This window comes from Rhinoderma darwinii, chromosome 5, assembly GCF_050947455.1.
Source record: "Rhinoderma darwinii isolate aRhiDar2 chromosome 5, aRhiDar2.hap1, whole genome shotgun sequence".
In the NCBI taxonomy this organism is placed as follows: domain Eukaryota; kingdom Metazoa; phylum Chordata; class Amphibia; order Anura; family Rhinodermatidae; genus Rhinoderma; species Rhinoderma darwinii.
The window spans coordinates 76033133-76053793 of record NC_134691.1 but is presented as its reverse complement, the minus strand read 5'-3'; the positions used below and the strand labels follow the sequence as shown (position 1 = coordinate 76053793).

General features: G+C 41.9%; 1 protein-coding gene across 1 annotated transcript in view; it reads left to right on the top strand.

The window, feature by feature from the left end:
• Positions 1-20661, top strand: part of SGK3 (serum/glucocorticoid regulated kinase family member 3) — a 58110-nt gene that overhangs the window by 10709 nt on the left and 26740 nt on the right. Inside the window, exons 2-5 of the mRNA XM_075826168.1 lie at positions 12942-13115; positions 15665-15748; positions 16554-16626; positions 17619-17694. Coding sequence (XP_075682283.1) covers positions 13038-13115; positions 15665-15748; positions 16554-16626; positions 17619-17694 — 311 coding nt within the window. The 5' untranslated portion in view covers positions 12942-13037. The remainder of the gene's footprint in view (positions 1-12941; positions 13116-15664; positions 15749-16553; positions 16627-17618; positions 17695-20661) is intronic.

Here is a 20661-nt window from a genome sequence, read left to right as displayed (position 1 = left end):
GCCCCTGACCCGTGCTGACAGGGGCCCGGGGGGGACCGGGGTGGAGAAGCGACAGGCACCGCAGAAGCCCCCGCCCCCTGGCTGGGCTGCTTGCTCACCGTCCGCCTCCCCGCACCCGCCGCCATCTTCTTTTTTCGTGCGCCGCCATCTTGTGTCCTGGCTGCACTGCGCCTGCCAGGACGTCCCGCCCCTGTTCCCCCCGCCGCCAATTCTGGCTGCGTAGAGAACAGCACGGGGAAAGATGGCGCCGACCCCGGCTGCACACAGGCCCCAGAAGCAAGTCCCAGCTCCTGTGAACATGCCGCATGGTAAGCGACCATGTCGGACCAGTCGCCTGAGTCCGCCATATTCACCCCACTGTCACGATAGTCGGCCGCTGCCTCCGCGCCCGCATCAGCAGCTCGAGGCGGGTTGTACCGTGCCCGTGCCGGTTTAACAGCCGCCCTCTTACCGCCATGGGGAAGGACGCCAGCGCGACGAGTGGACGGGGGGAGGGGGGCACTATGTCGACCGACGAAGCACCCGTCGACATAGGCCTAGGGGACCTGCTGGGACCACCGCATGACTGTGCAGCAGTCACAGCACCCCTCATAGCAACAGGGCTAGGGCTTAGTCTAACCGGAGGGCGTGTAACGCGCTGCGGCCTACCTCGGGTAGCCGCTCCCGACTGTTCCGTGCCCCGCTCCGCTCCTCGCCTCTCTCCTTCCTCCAACAGGGATTCCAGCCAGGCAGGCCCTTCTGCCGCTACCCGCTGTGCCACCTTCCGCAACAGTTCTTCTGCCATCTTCTTAACGACCACGCTCTGAAACTCCACAGCAGCAGCAAAGGTGTTTCTTCCACTGCAGCTTGAAGGTAAGAGGGCTTCCTGCTCCAAACCTCTGCCTTATATCTTCTTAACCACGCCCCTCTTACCCCTTGTTGACCAATCCTGATCCTGGGCATTATTTTAAACCGTTCCATCCTTTCTTAACCCCTTGCAGTCCCTGACACTCTCCCTAGGCGCTTCAGTGTCTACAAAACTCATATGGGTTGGATTAACTATGTATACGCGGATATGAATGAAGAATACCCATGTTATCCGGTGATGATAATGATTCGGATTTGAGCATTTTGCACGGTTTGAAAAATTCCATGTGCTAAAAGGAAATGTTTTGTACAGTTTGCATAATTTAAAGGGGGTTTCCCATGAGGGACGTTTATGACACATCCACAGGATAAGTCCGATAGGGGCAGGTCCCACCTCTGGGACCCGCACCTATCTCTAGAACGGGGCCCCTAAACCCCGTTCTACCTCTGTTGTTCCGGCAGATTTCCGACCATGAAGGAGAAAACGGCGTATTTCGCTGAGCTACGCTGTTTTCATATACGCGCCATAGAACTGATAGGCAGTTATGGAAACCGAGTAGCTCGCATGCTACGCTGCTTCTGTAACTGCCGTTCACTACTATGGGTGTTACGGAAACCGCGTATCTCAGCGAGTTGTAATCGGGAAGTGGCCGGAAATCAGTGTGAGCAGAAAAAGCTAGAACGGGGTTTAGGGGGCCCTGTTCTAGAGATAGTTGAAACCCACATCTATCTTACATCCTTTGGATATGTCATAAATGTCCCTCGTGAGAAAACCCCTTTAAGTTTAGTTACCCCTTGTGTAGATTAAGCCCTAACGCATTCAATTTCTAAGAACTGTGCTGCTCTGAAACCTTGTGCGTTCTGCTCACTCTTCGGCCGGGTTCACAGGTAGTGTAAATACTGTGGATTTCATTGTGGGAAAATCCGCAGCATATTACATTAGCAGCAAAGTGTATGAGATTTCAACAAATCGCATACACACGCTGCGCAAGAAACCCGCTGAAAAAATTGACCTGCGGTGTGTTTTTTTTAATCCGCAGCATGTCAATTTTATATTGCGGAATCGCTGCTTTTCTGTTGTGGGTATTTCCCATTGAATTCAATGGGAAGGTAAAACCTGCAACAAATAGCAGATGTGTTTTTTTTTACGGTGGAAGAGCTACTGTATGATTCCGCCACAAAGATCACAACTCCTGCGTCCAGCCCGGCCTCCAGGGATGATGTTTCATCCCATGTGACCTTGCTCATCCATCCTCGCTGAGCTAGGCTGTTTCCGTAACAACTGAATGGTAGTTACGGAAAGAGCATAGCTCGCATGCTAGGCTGTTTCTGTAACTGCCATTCACTACTATGGGAGTTCTGGAAACAGCGTAGCTCAGCGAGCTACACTGTTTTCTTCTTCATGGTCTGAGATCACACGCTTCAGCTGCAAAACAGAGCGGTAGAACCAGGTTTAGGGGGCGCCGCTCTACAGATGGATTCGGGTCCAACCTCTGGGTCCTGTACCTATCTGACATTTATGACATATCCTGTGGATGTGTCCCTGATGGGGAAACCCCCTTTAACGCCCCTTAGTGACTAAAAAAAGTAGTTGGACCTTATATTCTAACACTAAAGATTTTTTACATCCGCTTTCAGGGAAATTGGTCTCTTCCTGATCACCTACAACATTTCCTGTAAAGATTTGTATTGGATCAGTGGAATTTGCTTCTAAATATGACTTTTATAGTGTGCTGAAAATGCAATGTACAATTTCTGGAGTCAGAACAACATGAAATGAAGCCAAACATTTTTCATGTGCAACAGATTGCCAAAAATGCATTCCACTATCCTTCCACAATGGATAAATGTTATAGATCCGTGCTGTATTCCCAGATATATAGTAACGGTTTCCTTTATGTGTCATGTTTCATATGATGACCTGGCACCTCATGAGAAGGTTTGTGTGTTTTATTGGCTCTTATGAAGCTAAAGTCCTCAATAACTTTTAACAGATCATTGTAAAAAAAAAAGTCTTTCTTATTGCATTTCCTTTTGGTTACCATACACTTGTATTTGAGCATTAAATTTATATAAAGTAATTTCCGAATATACTTTCTATTATCCAAATTACTCGCATTGAGAGAAGTCCTATGTTAATAGAGTTAACTTTAATTAATTTTGGGATGTAAAGTTGGTCTGAGGTGTTGATGAAGGGTCAAATGCACTTGATGGGAATTAGGTTAGGGGGTGTTTTAGTTTGTGTTTTTATACAAAGGGGCAGGGCCATAAATAGTGGGTCGTCCATGATTTTTGGCTCAGTAGGTGACGTGTCGTTTATACTGATGACATGTTACCTGGCCACTTGTGCCCTACAGAGGTGGCATCAGTATGGAGAAAACAACCACTGCTGTCTGAAGGGTCGTCTGTAAAGAATATGTTGGGGTTCCACATTGGGGCTCTCTAGCTTGAGGAAGTTTGGGAACTGCTGCTTTAAGCAATTTTAACCATTTTCTTTTAAAGAGAACCTTTCACCTCACCATACATGTGCAGCTGAGTGTAGCATGTAACGGGGAGGGCAGCAGAAACTTTGGGGCACTTTTAAAAAAAAATTCTACCTCCCTCCGTTATTTAGATATCAGTGCCGTTATATTTGGGGCCCGATATTTAAATAACCCCCTGAACAGTCAACGGGGCGTGTTACAATGGCTGTGACACTGTCCAATCCGATATGGACAGTGTTACAGCTTTCAAGATTAGTCTTCTGCCGAACTGGCAAGGGGGTGTGTCTCTGCTACGGACAGTGTAAGAGCTGGGGAGCGCTTGCACTGTCTGTAGCAGTGACACGCCCCCTTGCCAGTTCGGCAGAAGACTAATCTTGAAAGTTGTAACACTGTCCATATCTGATTGGACAGTGTCACAGCCATAGTAACATGTCCCGTTGACTGTTCAGGGGGTTAACTAAATATTGGGCGCCAAATATAACGGCACCGATATCTAAATAACGGAGGGAGGTAGAATTATTATTTTTTAAATGCCCCAGGGATTGTTAAGCCCTCCCCATTACATGCTGCACATGTATGGGGAGGTGAAAGGTTCTCTTTAAATTCTATAAGGTTAAACATTTATAAAGTACAATGCTTTGTATTCTTCTGTGGACCATATTTTAAAAACTGTTATGAATGCTGTTGTTTTTTTGTCTTTCATTGCTGCTGCTGTCAGGTGACTTCTTAAATCTTATAATTGAGGTTTTGTGTTTTTTTGTTTTGTTTTTTGTTAATATGCGGCATGTGATTTCTCTGTTACAAGAATTACATGAGGGATGTTGGATTTTCATATCTTTGTACAGTAAACTATGGGCTGATCAGTATGAGACTCTGTTCAAAGCAATGAATGTATAATATTCCTTCATTTTTTTAGGGAAATTAAAATGCCCTTTTGTTCTCTGTGTGACAGCTATGTTATGCTTTGTTGCCTAAATGGCATCGGACATCATTCAAAGACGGGCATTAATTTATTGGAAAACAAAGACCCTCTTTAAAACAAATGGTGCCGTATCTTTGCCAAGAATCCACAAATTATTCAACATTACTCTGAGAACAGAGACGTGCTTGTGGATATAGTAGTCAGCCAATGTGAATTTACTTTTTGGAATGAAAAATATATTTTATTTTAACATCTCACTTTCTTTTATCAGTTGAATATTTTTTTTTTTCATAGACCCTGTGTTGTTAAGAAACTTTTTTTCTGTAAACTTTATATGAAGTTGTTTCCAACTTTCAGTAGGCTGCCAAATGAATGAAATGTAGCTGCTTTATATGGAGGATTAATAACCGTACATGGTATGTCTAGCTGCCATTGTGTTATACTCTCTTCAAGGACTAATATTGTGTTCAATTAACATATTTAATGACTATTTTTCAGAATAAGTGTCTGTTCACAGTTCAGTAAATTTGCAATTTGTAATGTTCTTGATCATAATACTTTGAATCAAATTAACTATATGACCAAAAGTATGTGGATACTGGACTATTACACCAATATGAGCTTGTTGGACATCTTATTCCAAAACCACGGATGTTAATATTTACCACATGACGCATTATCACATACATGTACATGATAAGCGTCACAGGGAATTATGGAGGGCACTCACGGGCTGGGTTCGCTCCATACGCTTTGGGTGTCAGCTGTGTTTTTTACAGCTGACACCCAGGACTAATGGCCAGAAACAGCGATCGGACTGTTCCTGGTCAATTGCGACCGCAGCATCTGAAGCGTTGAAAAGAGGGGGTGGCCCACTCGTACTGCGCATCGGCGCCCACACACCGCAATCACGGGGGGGGGTGGGGGTGGTTGTCATGGCAGCCCCCAGGTCTGCCTTTTGTCTGCCTCTGTTAAGCAGTGTCTCCGGCTTGGCTTAACAGAAGACTGAAAATTACGATATACTTCAATACATTAGTATTGCAGTATACTGTACCAGCGATCTAACAATTGCTGGTTCAAGTCCCCTAGGGGGACTAATAAAATGTTTTAAAAAGTTGTTACTAATGAAAAAATCAATATTAAAACTTTAAAAAAAAACCCTTTCCCATTTTTCCCTCTAAAGTAAGGTAAAAAATAAACAAAATTGGTATCGCTGCGTCCGTAAAAGTCTAAACTATTACAATATACCATTATTTAACTCGCACAGTGAACGCAGTAAAGAACAAAAAAATTGAACCCCCAAAAGCGCTGTTTTTTTTGGCCACCTTAGCTCGCCCAAAAAATTAATAAACACATAAAAAAGAAGCCCTCACACCGCTCAATCCACCAAAAATAAAAAGTTACGGCTCCCAGAATGTGGTGAAACAAAACAATGTTTTGTTTTTTTGTTTTTTTTAAAGTAATAAAATATAAAAAAAAAAAATATATAAATTTGGTATCATTGTATTGAGCCGCAGAATAAAGTTGTCGTCTTTACCGCACGGTGAAAGCCGTATAAACGATAACAAAAACACAATGTAGGATGTTTTTCAGTTTCCCAGTACATTCTATGGTACTTCCAATAGTGCCATTAGAAACGACAACTCCTCCCTCAAACAAGAAGCCCTCACACCACTCTATTGACGGAAAAATAAAACCGTTATGGCTCTTGGAACGTGGGGAGTGAAAGATGAAAAATGGCTCGGTCCTTAAGGGGTTAGGCCTCATGCACACGACCGTAGCCATGTGCACGGCCGAGATTTCCGGGTCGGCCGGCCACGGAGTGACAGCTGCCCGCAAATCGCGGGCCGTGTACATGGCCGCGGCCATTAGTTTCAATGAGCTTCGACCGCAAAACACGGCCATGATAAGACATGCCCGTTCTTTCTGCGGTGCGGGCTCCTGGGCCATGTACGGACCGTGAAAACCACGGTCGTGTGCATGGCCCCATAGGAATGAATGGGGCCGCAATTCCCCCGTGGATTTCTGGGGGAGTTGCGGCCGCAAAAGCGCGTTTGTGTGCATGAGGCCTTAAAGTGGGCCCTATAACAGCCTCTACTCTTCTAGGAAGACTTTTCACAAGATTTTTGGAGTGATTCTGTGGGAATTTGTCCTAGTCAACCAAGAGAGCCATTGTGAGGTCAGACAATGATGTTGGACGAGAGGGCCTGGCTCGCAATTGGTATTCCAGTTCATCCCAAAGGTATGTGATGGTTTGAGATCAAGGCTCTGTGCAGGCTACTCTAGTTTCTCCACACCAAACATGTGATTATGGACCGTGCTTTGTGCACAGGGGCACAGTCATACTGGAACAGGAAAGGACCATCACTATACTGTTGCCACAATGTAGGAAGTATACAATTGTCTAAAATGTCTTTGTATGCTGTACGTAGCATTAACATTACCCATAATTGGAAAGAAGAGGCCTAGCCCAAACCCTGAAAAACAATCCCAGACCATTATCCCTCCTCCACAGTAGGCACTATACATTCCGGTAGATAGCGTTCTACAGGCATCCGCCAAATCAAGATCGGTCCATCCGACTGCCTTCTCGTGAAATGTGACTCGTCCCTCAAGAGAACTCGTTTCTTCTTCTCCAGAGTCCAGTGGCGGCGTGCTTTACACTACTCCAGCTGACGCTTGGCATTTCTTATGTGCAGCTTCTCTACCATAGACAATAATTTCCTCAAGCTCTCGACACCCCGTTCTTGTGCTGATGTGACTCCTGCGGTGACTGTAGCAACAAGGGATAGGCAATTTTTATGTGACTTCCGCTTCAGCACCTGCCAGCCCTGCTCTGTAAACTTGTATAGTCTACCACTTCGTGCCTGAGCTGTTGAAACTCCTAGATGCTTCCACTTCACAATAATAGCACTCAGTTGACCAGGGAGGTTCTAACATATTTAAAAATGTAATAAAACTGACTTGTGGCATCCTATAACAGCGCCAGATTTTAACGCCACTAAGCTCTTCGGTATGACCCCCTACTACAACCAATGTTTGTCTATGGAGATTGCATGGTTGTGTGCTTGATTTCATGCACCTGTTTGCAATGGGTGTGGTGGAAACACCTGAACTCAATAATTGTGGGTGTACACATACATTTTGGCCATATGTTCCTTTTTTTGCACACACTTTAGGGCCATGTTGGAGATTTGATGGTGCAGGGATCGATCAGTCAAAATGCTTCCCCCACCTGCAGTCTGGGAAGAGTGCAACGTGAGGTGAAATTCTCACCCCACCTCACCACCTCAACAATGGTGCTGGACATTGTACACTCTCCTGCATCCCCTGCAAGTTCAGATTTATTTTTTTTATTGATTTTTTTTTTGAGAGTGATCTGCTGTGGTGCAATTTTAAATATGGAGCTGTTACACCAGAAAGTGTACTGTAGTAAAAATAGGTATTCCTCAATATAATACATATACGTACAGGATTTCAACATTCCAAACTTCTTCAATTTGCAGTTATAAAGTCATAAAAAAAGCAGCTGTAGCCAATATTCGGTTGGTACCATATGGAATCTGTACTGTGCCAGCCTATTTGTCAATGATAATGTTGCTTCTGTACGTGTCCTCAGTTTGCAATATTGTAACCAAACAGAAGTCTAATGATTGAAAACAAACGAAAAATAAATGATCTAAAGCAAATATCTTGTTAGGTGGCAGAATGCAGACTTAGTTCTGCTTGGGTAAATCCCATGTCATGCTGCCTGATTCCCTTTTTACTTTCACATCCACAAAAGACCATTCACTGCTAATGGGGAAGAACTTTAGAAGTAGCATTCTGTGTACCTTCCAGTTGGATGGTCATTAATGGTTATTCACATCAGTCTCTGAATACCTTGGTCTACTTCTTTAGGTCAAGATATTGTCAACTGATTTTTCTGCACAAAGCACAGCAAGATGTATCCATGCAAGTAATAGCACACAGTGCTCAGTGGAGGTTTACCATGGATTGCGTTATTGCACCAATATTATGAGCTGTTGGCTTAATCTAATAAGTGATATGTGGGGAGGGTGGGAATATTTACTAAACATTAAATTAGATGGCACGAGGACGATATTACTTTGGCATACTCCCGTTGTGAAAGCTACAGCCGTTATAATTGTTGTTTTCCTAAAGGCTGACTAATAATATATAAATAAACAAATATGTAGAGTTACACATTTGAGAAAACAAAGTGTTTTGTAGGATTTATAATATGTTAAACCAAAAAGTGATAGTTTGTTGGAAATAAATAGCAAAACAAATACTGTCCGAACCCTCCCTTTTTATAATATTCAATAGCGGCATCAAATAAAATATTACACCTATAAAGAACAATGGATGCAGCTAATGCCAATATAAAAAATATAAATCTTGATTACAATTTAAAGACATGAGTCCAAACAACTTAGAGGTTCTGTCGCCAGTTTATAAGTGCCCTATCTCCTACCTAATCTGATAGTCGCTGTAATGTAGATAATAACAGTTTTTTGTTTAAAAAAAAACATTTATTTTTGACTGAGTTATGACTATTTTTCGTTTTATGCGAATATCTTCTAAATGCCCAACTGGGCGTTTTTTTACTTTTGAGCAAATTGGCATTGTAAAGAGAAGTGTGACTGTGACCAATCCGCGTCATACACTTCTCTTCATTCATCTTCAGCTGTACTCCCAGCACAGCGTGATCTCGCGAGATCACGCTATGCTGTCACTTACTCCCACATTAACTTTACCGGAGTGTCGGGAGAATGAAAAGACATTGCCTCCAGCCAACTTTCGTTATCTACATTACAGAGACTATCAAATTAGGTAGGAGATATGGCACTTATAAACTGGTGACATAGCCTCTTTAAAAAAGCGAAGAAGAATGACATTCTCAAAAATGGTACACTGTGGAGAAAACTGTCAGTAAGTATTCAATTTCTCTGCTGTTCCACCACCGGGGAAACTAAGCATTGCACAGTGCCCATTCACATAAATAGGTTGTCTATGTAATTCAGGACAGGACCGATCCTCCAGAGTAAGAAATGCTCTTTAAAACTTTACTCTTTTTAGGATCCTCCATTTGGCCAGAGAACCTCCCTCTATTAACTCCGAATTCCCTAATAGAGTATATAAAAATGGGGTTTCTAAACCAGAGAACCCCTTTAAATCGCTGTGTAGCCTTCAAGGGGCTGTTTTGTTGTTATTGCTCTATAATAAATGGAGGGGGCTTTTCCAAGCTAGCAATAGACATGACATTTAAACCAATTTGCGTCCTACTGTACTGATCGTAACTAGACAGATCAAAATTCAACAGACTGACTCTTCGTTACTTAGTTACATGAAAGAACATGGGTTGTTTTGACAATATTGAGAACATTCTTCAAAGAAACTATATCAAAAGCTACAAGTTTGACACAATCTGTTGTCATTAGTTTTGCATACTTGTTGCATAGCTTTAAAGAGACTGTCACCACATTATAAGTGCCCTGTCTCCTATATAAGGAGATCGGCGCTGTAATGTAGGTGACAGCAGTGCTTTTTATTTAAAAAAACAATCTTTTTTCACAAAGTTAGGAGCGATTTAAGTTTATGCTAATTGGCTTTCTTAATGCCCAAGTGGGCGTACTTTTACTTTCGACCAAGTGGGCGTTGTACAGAGGAGTGCATGACGCTGACCAATCGGCATCATGCACTCCTCTCCATTCATTTACACTGCACTAGCGATATAGTTATATCACTATGTGCAGCCTCATACACAAGCCCTAACATTACTACAGTGTCCTGATAATGAATACACATGACCATCCAGCCTGGACGTCATGTGTACTCAGAATCCTGACACTTCTGACTCTTTTTTTGTGAGATTCCGGCAAGTGAAACCAAATCTCGTTTAGCTCCGTGATCTCGTGAGATTTCGTATCCGTTGCTGGAATCTCACAAAAAAAGATTCAGAAGTGTCAGGATTCTGAGTACACATGACATCCAGGCTGGATGGTCATGTGTATTCATTATCAGGACACTAGTAATGTTAGGGCTTGTGTATGAGGCTGCACATAGCGATATATCTATATCGCTAGTGCAGTGTAAATGAATGGAGAGGAGTGCATGATGCCGATTGGTCAGCATCATACACTCCTCTGTACAACGCCCACTTGGTCGAAAGTAAAAGTACGCCCACTTGGGCATTAAGAAAGCTCATTAGCATAAACTTAAATCGCTCCTAACTTTGTGAAAAAAGATCGTGTTTTTTAAATAAAAAGCATTACTGTCACCTACATTACAGCGCCGATCTCCTTATATAGGAGATAAGGCACTTATAATGTGGTGACAGAGCCTCTTTAATGTACAATTTACCATTTTGAGAAAATGCTTTTAATAAACTGAACATGCCAATAGGACAGCTCTTTTAAATTTAAAACTATTTTCCAACCTTCTGAGGGGCACTTTGGGATGCTGTTTTGTGGATGCTATTATGCCCTCTAGTTGAGAGCTCGAAGTAAATCTATAAGAGACCCTCATTTAAAAGAGGCTGAATTTCTAGTACAGCCATAAAATACAATAGTGTTGGAACATTTCAAGTATACACAAGGCCTTCCTAAATAGAAGGTATTTACCTGTTACCTTCTATAAGGCTGGGTTCACATTGAGTTTTTTTGACACGGAAACCGCGCCGCAAAACTCGTCAAAAACCGGCTGAAAATGCCTCCCATTCAATGGGAGGCAGTTTTCTCCCGCGAGCAGTAAAACCGGCTCGCGGGAGAAAGGGGCATGCCCTATCTTCGCACGGTTACGCCTCTGACCTCCCATTGACATGGGAGGCAGAGAAAGTGTATTTCACTGCGTTTTATGCCCGCGGCGCTCGATGGCCGCCGCGAAAATCGACGTTCAGGCAGAGAATAATCTGCCTCAAACTTCCAAACGGAATTTTGAGGCAGATTTTCCGCCTGCAAAAAACTCTGTGTGAAATCAGCCTAACATGTCCACACAAAAAATTTATTATTCCTCAATCTGGGATAGTTGGTGCAGACATTATAGTTACTGCTCTGCTTCTTTTCTGCAGTAGTATTTGTTTCTAGTCCATTTTTATAGTAAAATATGTGTCTCTATAGCTCATTTGCTAACATTGCATAAAGGTCCCATATTATCACCAGGCCACAACAAATTGTTAGATATTTACTTTTAGATGCTGTTGGTCAGTGCAAAGTGCAGTGTTAATACATAAGCCCTTATGTATACATTACTGGTGCGTCCTGGTGAACTACAGATTTGTTGACTCTATGAACTTAGATGTGATGGATAACAGTTCGATCCTTTGCAGGACCGACTGTCACTGAACAGGTTTCAGCGCTAGATACAGCTGCTCTGTATACTGTATACAGGATACAAAGCAGCTGCATCTGAAAAAGTGAAAATATGTTTTAATAAAAATTAAAGTTGCACCAATTTCACGGTTTTATTTAAACTAACCATAAATGTAAATAACTATTTTCAAAGGTGTACATAGCCTTTTAGAAGGACAAGAAATCTAACCTCCATATAAATACTGTTCTGAAGGCAGAGAATATAGCTGTAGCATGTTACACTTAAATTTATATTTAATTTTACTTCAGCTACATTGGGATAATTGCCACCATTACCACTTTGTAAAAGAGTGTTCCGAGTTGAACTCTAGTGCTCTTCAGAGGCCAAGCCATAGAGAAGTTACAGCAGCAGCCAAAAAAATAGTAACTATGTTGGTTTTACTCGGGCTCTATTTACATCTGCGTTGGGGTCCCATTCTGACGTTCCGTCCGAGGTTTCTGTCCGAACGGGACCCTGAGCAGACACAAACTGACACCGATGGAAACCCAGAAGTTTTTGTTTCCATCACCATTGATTTCAATGGTGACGGAGCCAGTGCCCATGGTTTTCGTTTTGTCTCTTTTGTGCACCAGACCCGTCCTTTTTCCAGAAGCAATAGCGTAATCGACTACGCTATTGCTTCCGGCAAAACTACGGGTCCGGTACACAAAAGAGACAAACTGAAACCAAGGGCACCGGCTCCGTCACCATTGAAATCAATGGTGATGGAAACGGAAGAGGTTTCCGTCTGTGTCAGTTTGTCTGCTCAGGGTCCCGTTCTGATGAAAACCTCAGACGGAACGTCATAATGGGACCCCAACACAGATGTGAACAGAGCCTTATAGATACATTGGCAGAGATTTAAATCCAATGAGTTACAGCGGCCGTTTTGCAAAAAATGATCACATAGATAAATGAAGGAGCATGGCTGGCAGGGCAGAAGTACAGGCGCTGGGGACCATGTGGCTGCTAACCAGTTTATTCTTCTTTGACCACGATATTTAGATAGGGCTAGGGCAGCAGACTGAATATTGGATCAAGGCTAATATGGCTTATTCTTTATTCTATACTTAGTGAAGGTACTAGTTTGTCCCCACCTAATCCCAGTCTCATGACTGATTGCAAAAATACGTAAAATATTGTTAAATGTGTAATACTAACATTAGCACTAATCGTAAGAAAGGCAGCGCTCTAAAAGCAATATTTATTTCAGCATTACACATTTGTCAAGTGGTTCAAGGACCTAGGAGAGCTCTATCAGGGCAAACCAGGGTTAACATGTAGTCCTTGAGGACTGGCAGATAAGTAACCACTGTTTATTTTTCTGTCTTCTGCAGTCTTCAATATGGACAGAAAAGCACCTTAATGTTGGGGTTTATTACTTCTCAAACATATTTAACACACCACGCTTTGGTACAAGGCTGTTGTAAACAATGGATCAGAAGATAAATAGTCCAAGTGTACGCATTCCCAGCTGTGATGAGCATCGAGAGAAGAAAAAAAGATTTACGGTGAGTTCAAGTCTCTTGGAATTGATCCAAATCAACTGCAAAAAAATTCCTTTGCTATATTATTTGATAGCCAGCTGTTCACCCAGATATCAATATTTTAAATAAAAAGTCATAGTAGCATATTTTAAAGTGATTGTATCTTTAGGTGCAGGTGTTTTTTCCTTGGGCTGCATGTCTTCCTGCAATATCTTTACACTCAAAGGTGTTATTTGTTTCTTAGTTCACATTGGTGTCCCCTTTTTTGGCAGGGAATGCCGGTATTTTTGACCGCAAGAACAGCATAATCTGCAGCTCTATTCTTGCCATCAAAAGTAATGGAATCCTTGGGCAAACCTGTTGCCAATAGGATCTGTCAAGATTTATTGGGATCCGTTCAAAAACGGATTGGCCTTAGCTGTCATAATTGTTATAAATGTGAATAGAGCCTTACTTCTGCATGTTGCACCCAAAAAATGTATCTAAGAGCAGCAACTCATCACTGACTGCTCATTATGCTTATCTAGGGGCAGTTGTTAGGGTATATTCAGACGTTGCGCATCTGTCGCAGATTTTCGGTGCGGTTTATGCATTGAAAATCTGCACTAATTTACAGTAGAATTCACGTGGATGGGGTTTTCAGAATGTTTGTATTGCAAAGGGTGACAATTGCAGCAAAATGTTACATGTGTACTTTGATGCGGATTTGTGGCGGACGTACCCTAATACTATTATGATTTTATATTTGGTGAAATACTTTGTGGTTTTCTTATCTGGACAACCCATTATCTATCTGAGGACCTGCTGGCGTTCGCTGCGGGTAGTGGCAGAAACCTTCAGGGGTCAGCATTCAAGTCTGGTATTACATGCTGCCCTAATGTTTACAGCAGTTCTCCGCTCTGACTTTTTTTACGTCCATATTCCCTAATAGGGCATATGGAAGGGGTTGTCCAACTCCTTTAATAATTTAGTTTAACCTCTTTAGACCAAAAACAAGTTCTGGTAAGGTATAATTCTGTATTACTGGCATTCTCCACTTTTAGTGACCTGGTCTGACAGATGTATCCAACATAGGGCCTTCTGTATCTTTTGTATTAAATTTAGTGACAATATGTAAGTGCTGCTATATTATATATGAAGATATGGTCATAGCTGTTCATGATGTCAAGTGAAACCAGGTTGGTTGTTTTGGCTGCGAAGAGACAACTGAAGGTATACAATCCCTTTGATACTTTAGAATATTGAGAAATGTTGTCATGCAACTTCATACACTACAAATTATATCCAGAACTGGAACAAAATATTGTGAGACATTTCTGGAAAGTATCTGTTGTAAATAATACCTAGAATCAGAAAGCCTAAGCCCGAGATATTTATAAAGAGTAGAACATATAAAAACAGTGATATTGCCCATATCAAGCATTCCGACTACAGTTCTTCTCACTGTCCTAAGGGATGGTTCACATCTGCGTTGGAAACTCCGTTAGGGTCCTCGTCACTGATCCAGCCGAAAATACCGGAAACTGTAGTGCTATTGTTTCTGGTAAAACCATACACCATAGGAAACTCTGTGGAACCTATTAAAGTCAATGGATTCCGTTGGGCTCCGGTGGTATCCGTCGTACAACGGAACCAGTGCTTTTGGTATTTTCGTTGTTTTGCTCTTCTGATGGAGCAGAACAACGGAAATACCAATGCAGATGTGTACCGGGCCTAAGGCAGGTTTTAAAAATTATTGGAAGCTATGGCTAAGGGTGACCATAAACCTGCTGACATCACTGACGTTCTTTGATACATTCTCAGATCGACTCCTTCAAGTAAACTAAATTTTTCCCAACTCTTATAGCATGTACATTATGGGGTCTTCCTATTATTCAAAGTACTTGTTGCCTCCCCGCAGCACAGCGTGATTCTTGGCGCAATTGTCACGTTAAGGCATAAAATCAACCCATGTATGGGCACTCTTTATCCCTCCACCAATGTATATAGTAAGAATACACTGCATAAATGAGTAAATAAGAATATCATAAGGGTGTGGTGTGTTTTTGGGCCATTAGATTACACACCACAAGTACCGCTCTCTGAGCCACCCGAAATCAACTACATTCACTGCAATACGTTCAGGCAAGACCACAGCATTCCTACTTTACTCTCAGTATAAAGATAAGCTAAAGTTGGTATTCTGCGTGTGTAAGCAGTTTCTGTGCTGCCTGTTCCTCCATCCCCCTCATACTATAGTTGAGTTTTCATGTGACTCCGTAACACATTGACATTTCCATTATGTCATTGCTGCAGTGATCTATGTTTCGTCCTCATTTGTATGCACAGAGAGTAATTGTTTTTGATATCTAAAATTTGGAATTGTAAAATGATCCAACCTGTACCTCCTTAATTGTTCCCTGTAAGGAACAAGTTGGATGATTCCTTTATCCCAACACTCCATCACCTTTTGTGTTTTGTTATACAATTACACAGAGAGAATCCTCATTTGGTCAGGAAATTAATGGGAGCCCATAAACATTTGATATGTTCTTCCCCAAAACTCAATAGATTTGTCTTTTTTCTTTTGACAGGTTTATAAAGTTTTAATTTCTGTTGGAAGAAATGAGTGGTTTGTCTTTAGACGGTATGCAGAGTTTGATAGACTGTATAACACGGTGAGTGTGATAAATTTACTACCTACTTATAAAAATCAAATGTTGGTCAAGTACAGTATCTCTTAAAGGGGTTGTCCCACAAGCAAAACCTCTGTCCATAAACCCTATTGGGGCATATGGACGTCATATGAGCCGCTTTGTGGAGACCCAGTGTATTCATGCCATGGTCGGACATAAATTTCAATGGCCAGCCTGTACTGCTACATTTCCCATGCAGTGGCCAGATGCAGCTTCCCCTGGTAGTAACAGCTGACCACAATCTCTGGCGATGTAACATGGAGATCTAAGTTGCCCATATCTAAAGGCTGTTCCTCTAAGACTGTGCTAGGAAAGATTAGAAAATTGGATTTTTTTGTTTGTGCCCGAGATGAAATAATATTCACTAGTGTAAGATTGTTAGGGTAGGATTCAACAGTTTCTCTGTTCTGTCAGCTGATAATGTATTTTATTGCAGTAGGTGTATACCTGGTCTCCATATGAATTTGATTTAGATTGCGGACTTGGAAAATAACTATAGATTTTTTGGTGGTAAAAAAGAAAAATCTATGAAAGACTTTTCAGTGATGGTTAGCACCCCTCTTATGTGGCTCCTTACATGTGCGGTTACGTTATGTTGCTCTTGCAATAATACAATGCAGTCTTTATCTTAAAGTACAGAATCCCTTTTGAACCCGATATGTAGCAGAGTCATGTGATCTTGTTATAAATTTGCAGAATGCTTTTGTGAAAACGGATAATTAAAAATAACTGAACAAGCACTGAGCTTATCTCTGTAACCATCCTGATATCTTTATTGCTCTCTTAGCTTCGAAAACAATTCCCAGCTATAAACTTAAAAATACCTGCCAAGAGGATCTTTGGAGATAATTTTGATCCAGGTGAGTAAATGTGTTTGTTTTAGAATCTTCAGATGTTTGTGGTTTTCTTTTTTTCATTTCACACCATGAAACCTGGTACGTAATCCATGTCTTTGGACACTGGCACTTTGTGCACGTTTATACATGCAGTGCCTACATGGAGGCGCATACAGTGCAAGACCCATTGAATCACATGATTGCTTCATGTTACCACATAGACCCAAAAGGGCAAGCCTTACCTGCGAGTATATTTTTACAAATGGCTACCTAACAGAGGTTTTATACAGCTGTACGAATTCATAAATACATTATATTGGGAAAGACCCAACATGTCCGTGAATTACATGGACAGTCCATTGATTCTATTAGGAACGGCAATACTTTTATTTCCCCGGTGTTGGCGCAACAGGTAAATTGAACACTTGCTACTAAGTTCCACTGCAGATTACAGATAAACCCTGCTGGTCCCAGTAGCAGGACACCCTGTGATCAGTTTGTCAGGTACTCTTCTAACAAAAAGTGATTGTTCAAAGCAGAGTACCCCTTTACTCTGATGTAGCTGTCTACTCTTTTTGGTAATTATTTAATCAATCTTAGGCCCCATGCACACGAACGTGCTTTTGCGGCCGCAATTCCCCCGAAAATCCACGGGAGAAATGCGGCCCCATTCATTTCTATGGGGCTATGCACACGACCGTAGTTTTTACGGTCCATGCATGGCCCGGGAGCCCGCACCGCAGAAAGAACGAACCTGTCTTATTACGGCCGTCTTCTGCGGTCCGGGCTCATTGAAAATAATGGCCGCGACCATGTGCATGTCCCTTGATTTGCTTGCGGCTGACAGTCCGCAGTCAGCCGACCCGAAAATCACAGCCGTGCACATGGCTACGGTCGTGTGCATGAGGCCTTAATGTTTAATTTTTTTTTCATGTTGCTTAAACGGCACCAAGATATTCCATGGTGCTGTACTGATATCATGACCATTCGTAGCTTAATATTTTTCTTCATTTCAGATTTTATTCAACAAAGAAGAGCAGGGCTGAATGAATTTATCCAAAATTTACTCCAGCATACAGAAATATGCAGCCAGTAAGCACATGCTATTCTTGTCTCTTACTCATTAAAGTCTTCTAAGTGATTGCAGTAATATTTTTGCAAGTTTTTTCTTCAGTTTATTATATATATATATATATATATAATGTATTCTATTATGTTGGCAATGTGCAGAAATGGGTTGTAAAACCTAAAATATCTACCTGCACCTATATCCAGTACAAGGTTCACCCAACCCCAATCGTGCATGGAGAAGTGGCCGCCGCATCCAGGTGGCAAATCTATTAATTCCTATATGAGTTACGGAAATAGTTGAACCCACCTCTCCATTGATTCTCCTTCTTATTGTGGTTGTTGGCAGCCACCTCACCAGGCTGGATGGTAGCCGGGGGACGTTCATTCTGGTGTTGTGGGTCCTAGAGCTGGGACCGGCATCTATCAGATGTTTGTGGCATATCGCATGGATTGCCATAAGTGTCTTAGATGGGAATAACCCTGTTAATGTTAGGCTACCCAATATATCCTTTTTTAAATACAGTATGAGCATTTTACAAATTACTGAATGTATAAAGTCCTGCTATTTGTATTTTTTTTTTAACTTTAAATATATCTACTTACTTTGCTGTCAATACTAAACTGCAGGTCATATTTTTGTGACCTCCAGAAGATCTATTAATGGAAATCAAGTATATTAGGCAATCTTCTGTTAAGGAATATATTACAAACTTTATGGAGGCGCATTAGCTTCACCAGAAAATCCTATTTTTCTCACTGGTGGTTTAGTTACTTGTAGTTAAAGGCTATGTACAACTTTTGAAAACATGTTTTGTTTGTTTTTTCTAAAAACGTCGATCTTGGTGCTACTTTCTGATTATTTTTGATTAAAAATTATTTTAACTTTTTGAGATACTGCTGCTTTGTATCCTGTATATAGAGCAGCTGTATCTAGCGCTGAAACCTGAAGTTCCGGCAGTTCCATCGCACTGACTTGTTCAGTATCAGCGGGTTTTGCGCATCTCTGACACGCAGTATCGAGCTGTTACTGATCACATCTAAATTCATTACTTAGATGTGATAGATTACCGGTGGATCCTTCGTTTTCAAAGGTATACATAGCCAATAATAATAATCATTAAATTAAGCTGTTATGTAAAGCAGCAGAGGAACAGTACTTAAGCTAATAGGAGGATTTTAGACTACCTCCGATTCCTATTCGACATAATCATAACTGTCTTTATGGAGTAAAGCTAAAAAAAAATGCATATTTTTAAGACCACAATTGCATATTTGCTTCAATTCTCAAATAGACACAGAAAGGGGTACCTGATCTGATAAATAGTACACTATTCTATTATCAAAATGTTTGCTGGTTTAATTCCAGTTGGAAATTGCTCTCTAAAATAGCACAATTTGCCCAAAGAATAGTTAAATGTCACGCACCTTTATTTTCTAAGCTGGAAACTACCATTCTCCTTCTCCCTCTTATTTGCTAACAATGCAGTTCCTCTAGAGGGTTGAATCCTCTACCTAGAAATAAAGGGGTAGGGACCAACCCGGACTGGGCCACCTCTCCCCAAGGGCCACATTGCAGTATCTGGTGTGCCTCAGCCTCTATGGCATAACTTCCAACTTTCAACTCTCGTAAAAAGGGCAACGCATGCTGTCCTCCTTTTGAGTAACAGTTATAGTTTCTGCTTTGGGTCCCACACACTTTCATAGTGCCCTCTTTGTTTTTCACACCGTAATAGTGTTTCTACACAGTGATACCTCCTTAGTGCCCCCCACACAGTGTGATGCCCCCATAGTTACTCCTCACTCAGTATGATACCCCCATAGACTCCTCACTCAGTATGATGCCCCCATAGACTCCTCACTCAGTATAATGCCCCCATAGTGCCTCCTCACTCAGTATGATGCCTCCATAGTGCCCCCCACACAGTATGATGCCTCCATAGTGCCCCCCACACACATTATAATGTCCCCACAGTGCCTCCTAAAAATAATAAAATAAATACTCGCCTAAGCCAGTTTCCATGATTAATGGAGGGGATCCCTCCGGTCTGTGATGTGTAGCTTGGCACAGGCAGGCATGATGAGATCACTGCATCACGCCTGTCGGTGCCAAGCTGCTCACGGCAGGTGTCATGGGGTCAATGGTGGCGTAGGGAGCTGACTGCTCCTTGCTCCACCTTTTGGTATTCAACTGTATCTGCATCCTGAGGATGCAGGTACTATTACAAATAGGACATCCTGCTGGTCTCGTGGGAGACATCTGGATTCAGTGGGACTGAATCCGAGACGGTTGGTAAGCATGTCCATAATATGTACACCTTTGCTGCCACCCAGGCCTAGAGCTAATTAATTTAGCTTTGCTTAGATAAAATATAACACCATATATGAAGAAGCTTATCGCTATTTTTACACCTGTACATACTCAAAAGGTTTCCACGTACACAAACTGCTGTAATAAGAACAATTTTTCTAAGAAAAGGGTAATCCCTAACAAAATTTTGTTTAACTACTCTATTAATACTTCATTAATAGCAACTGTTGGAACCCATTCATACAGTAGCTGTCAGAGGTAGACTAAAGGCCCTTTTACACTGGCCAATTATTGGGCAAATGAGCGTGTAAACAGGGCAACAATCAGCTGATGAGCGAGCAAACGCTCGTTCGTCAGCTGATCGTATCGTTTTAAATACTGAAACGATTATCGTTGTCGGCAGCACAGCTCCCTCTGTAAACAGGGAGATGCACTGCCGACATGATGATAATGTTTGGGGATGAGCGATCGGAGTATCGAGCGTTCGTCCCCATACTAGCTCTTTGTGAAAGGAGAAAACGAGCGCCGATCAACGAGCCGTCTTGTTGATCAGTGCTCGCTTACTCGAGCCGTGTAAAAGTACCTTAAGTTTGTTTGTGTGTTTGATTTTGATTGAGCAAAGAGTTGAGTCAGACATTACCTATTATATTCCTTTCAGAGTGTTCTACCAGTTGATTTCT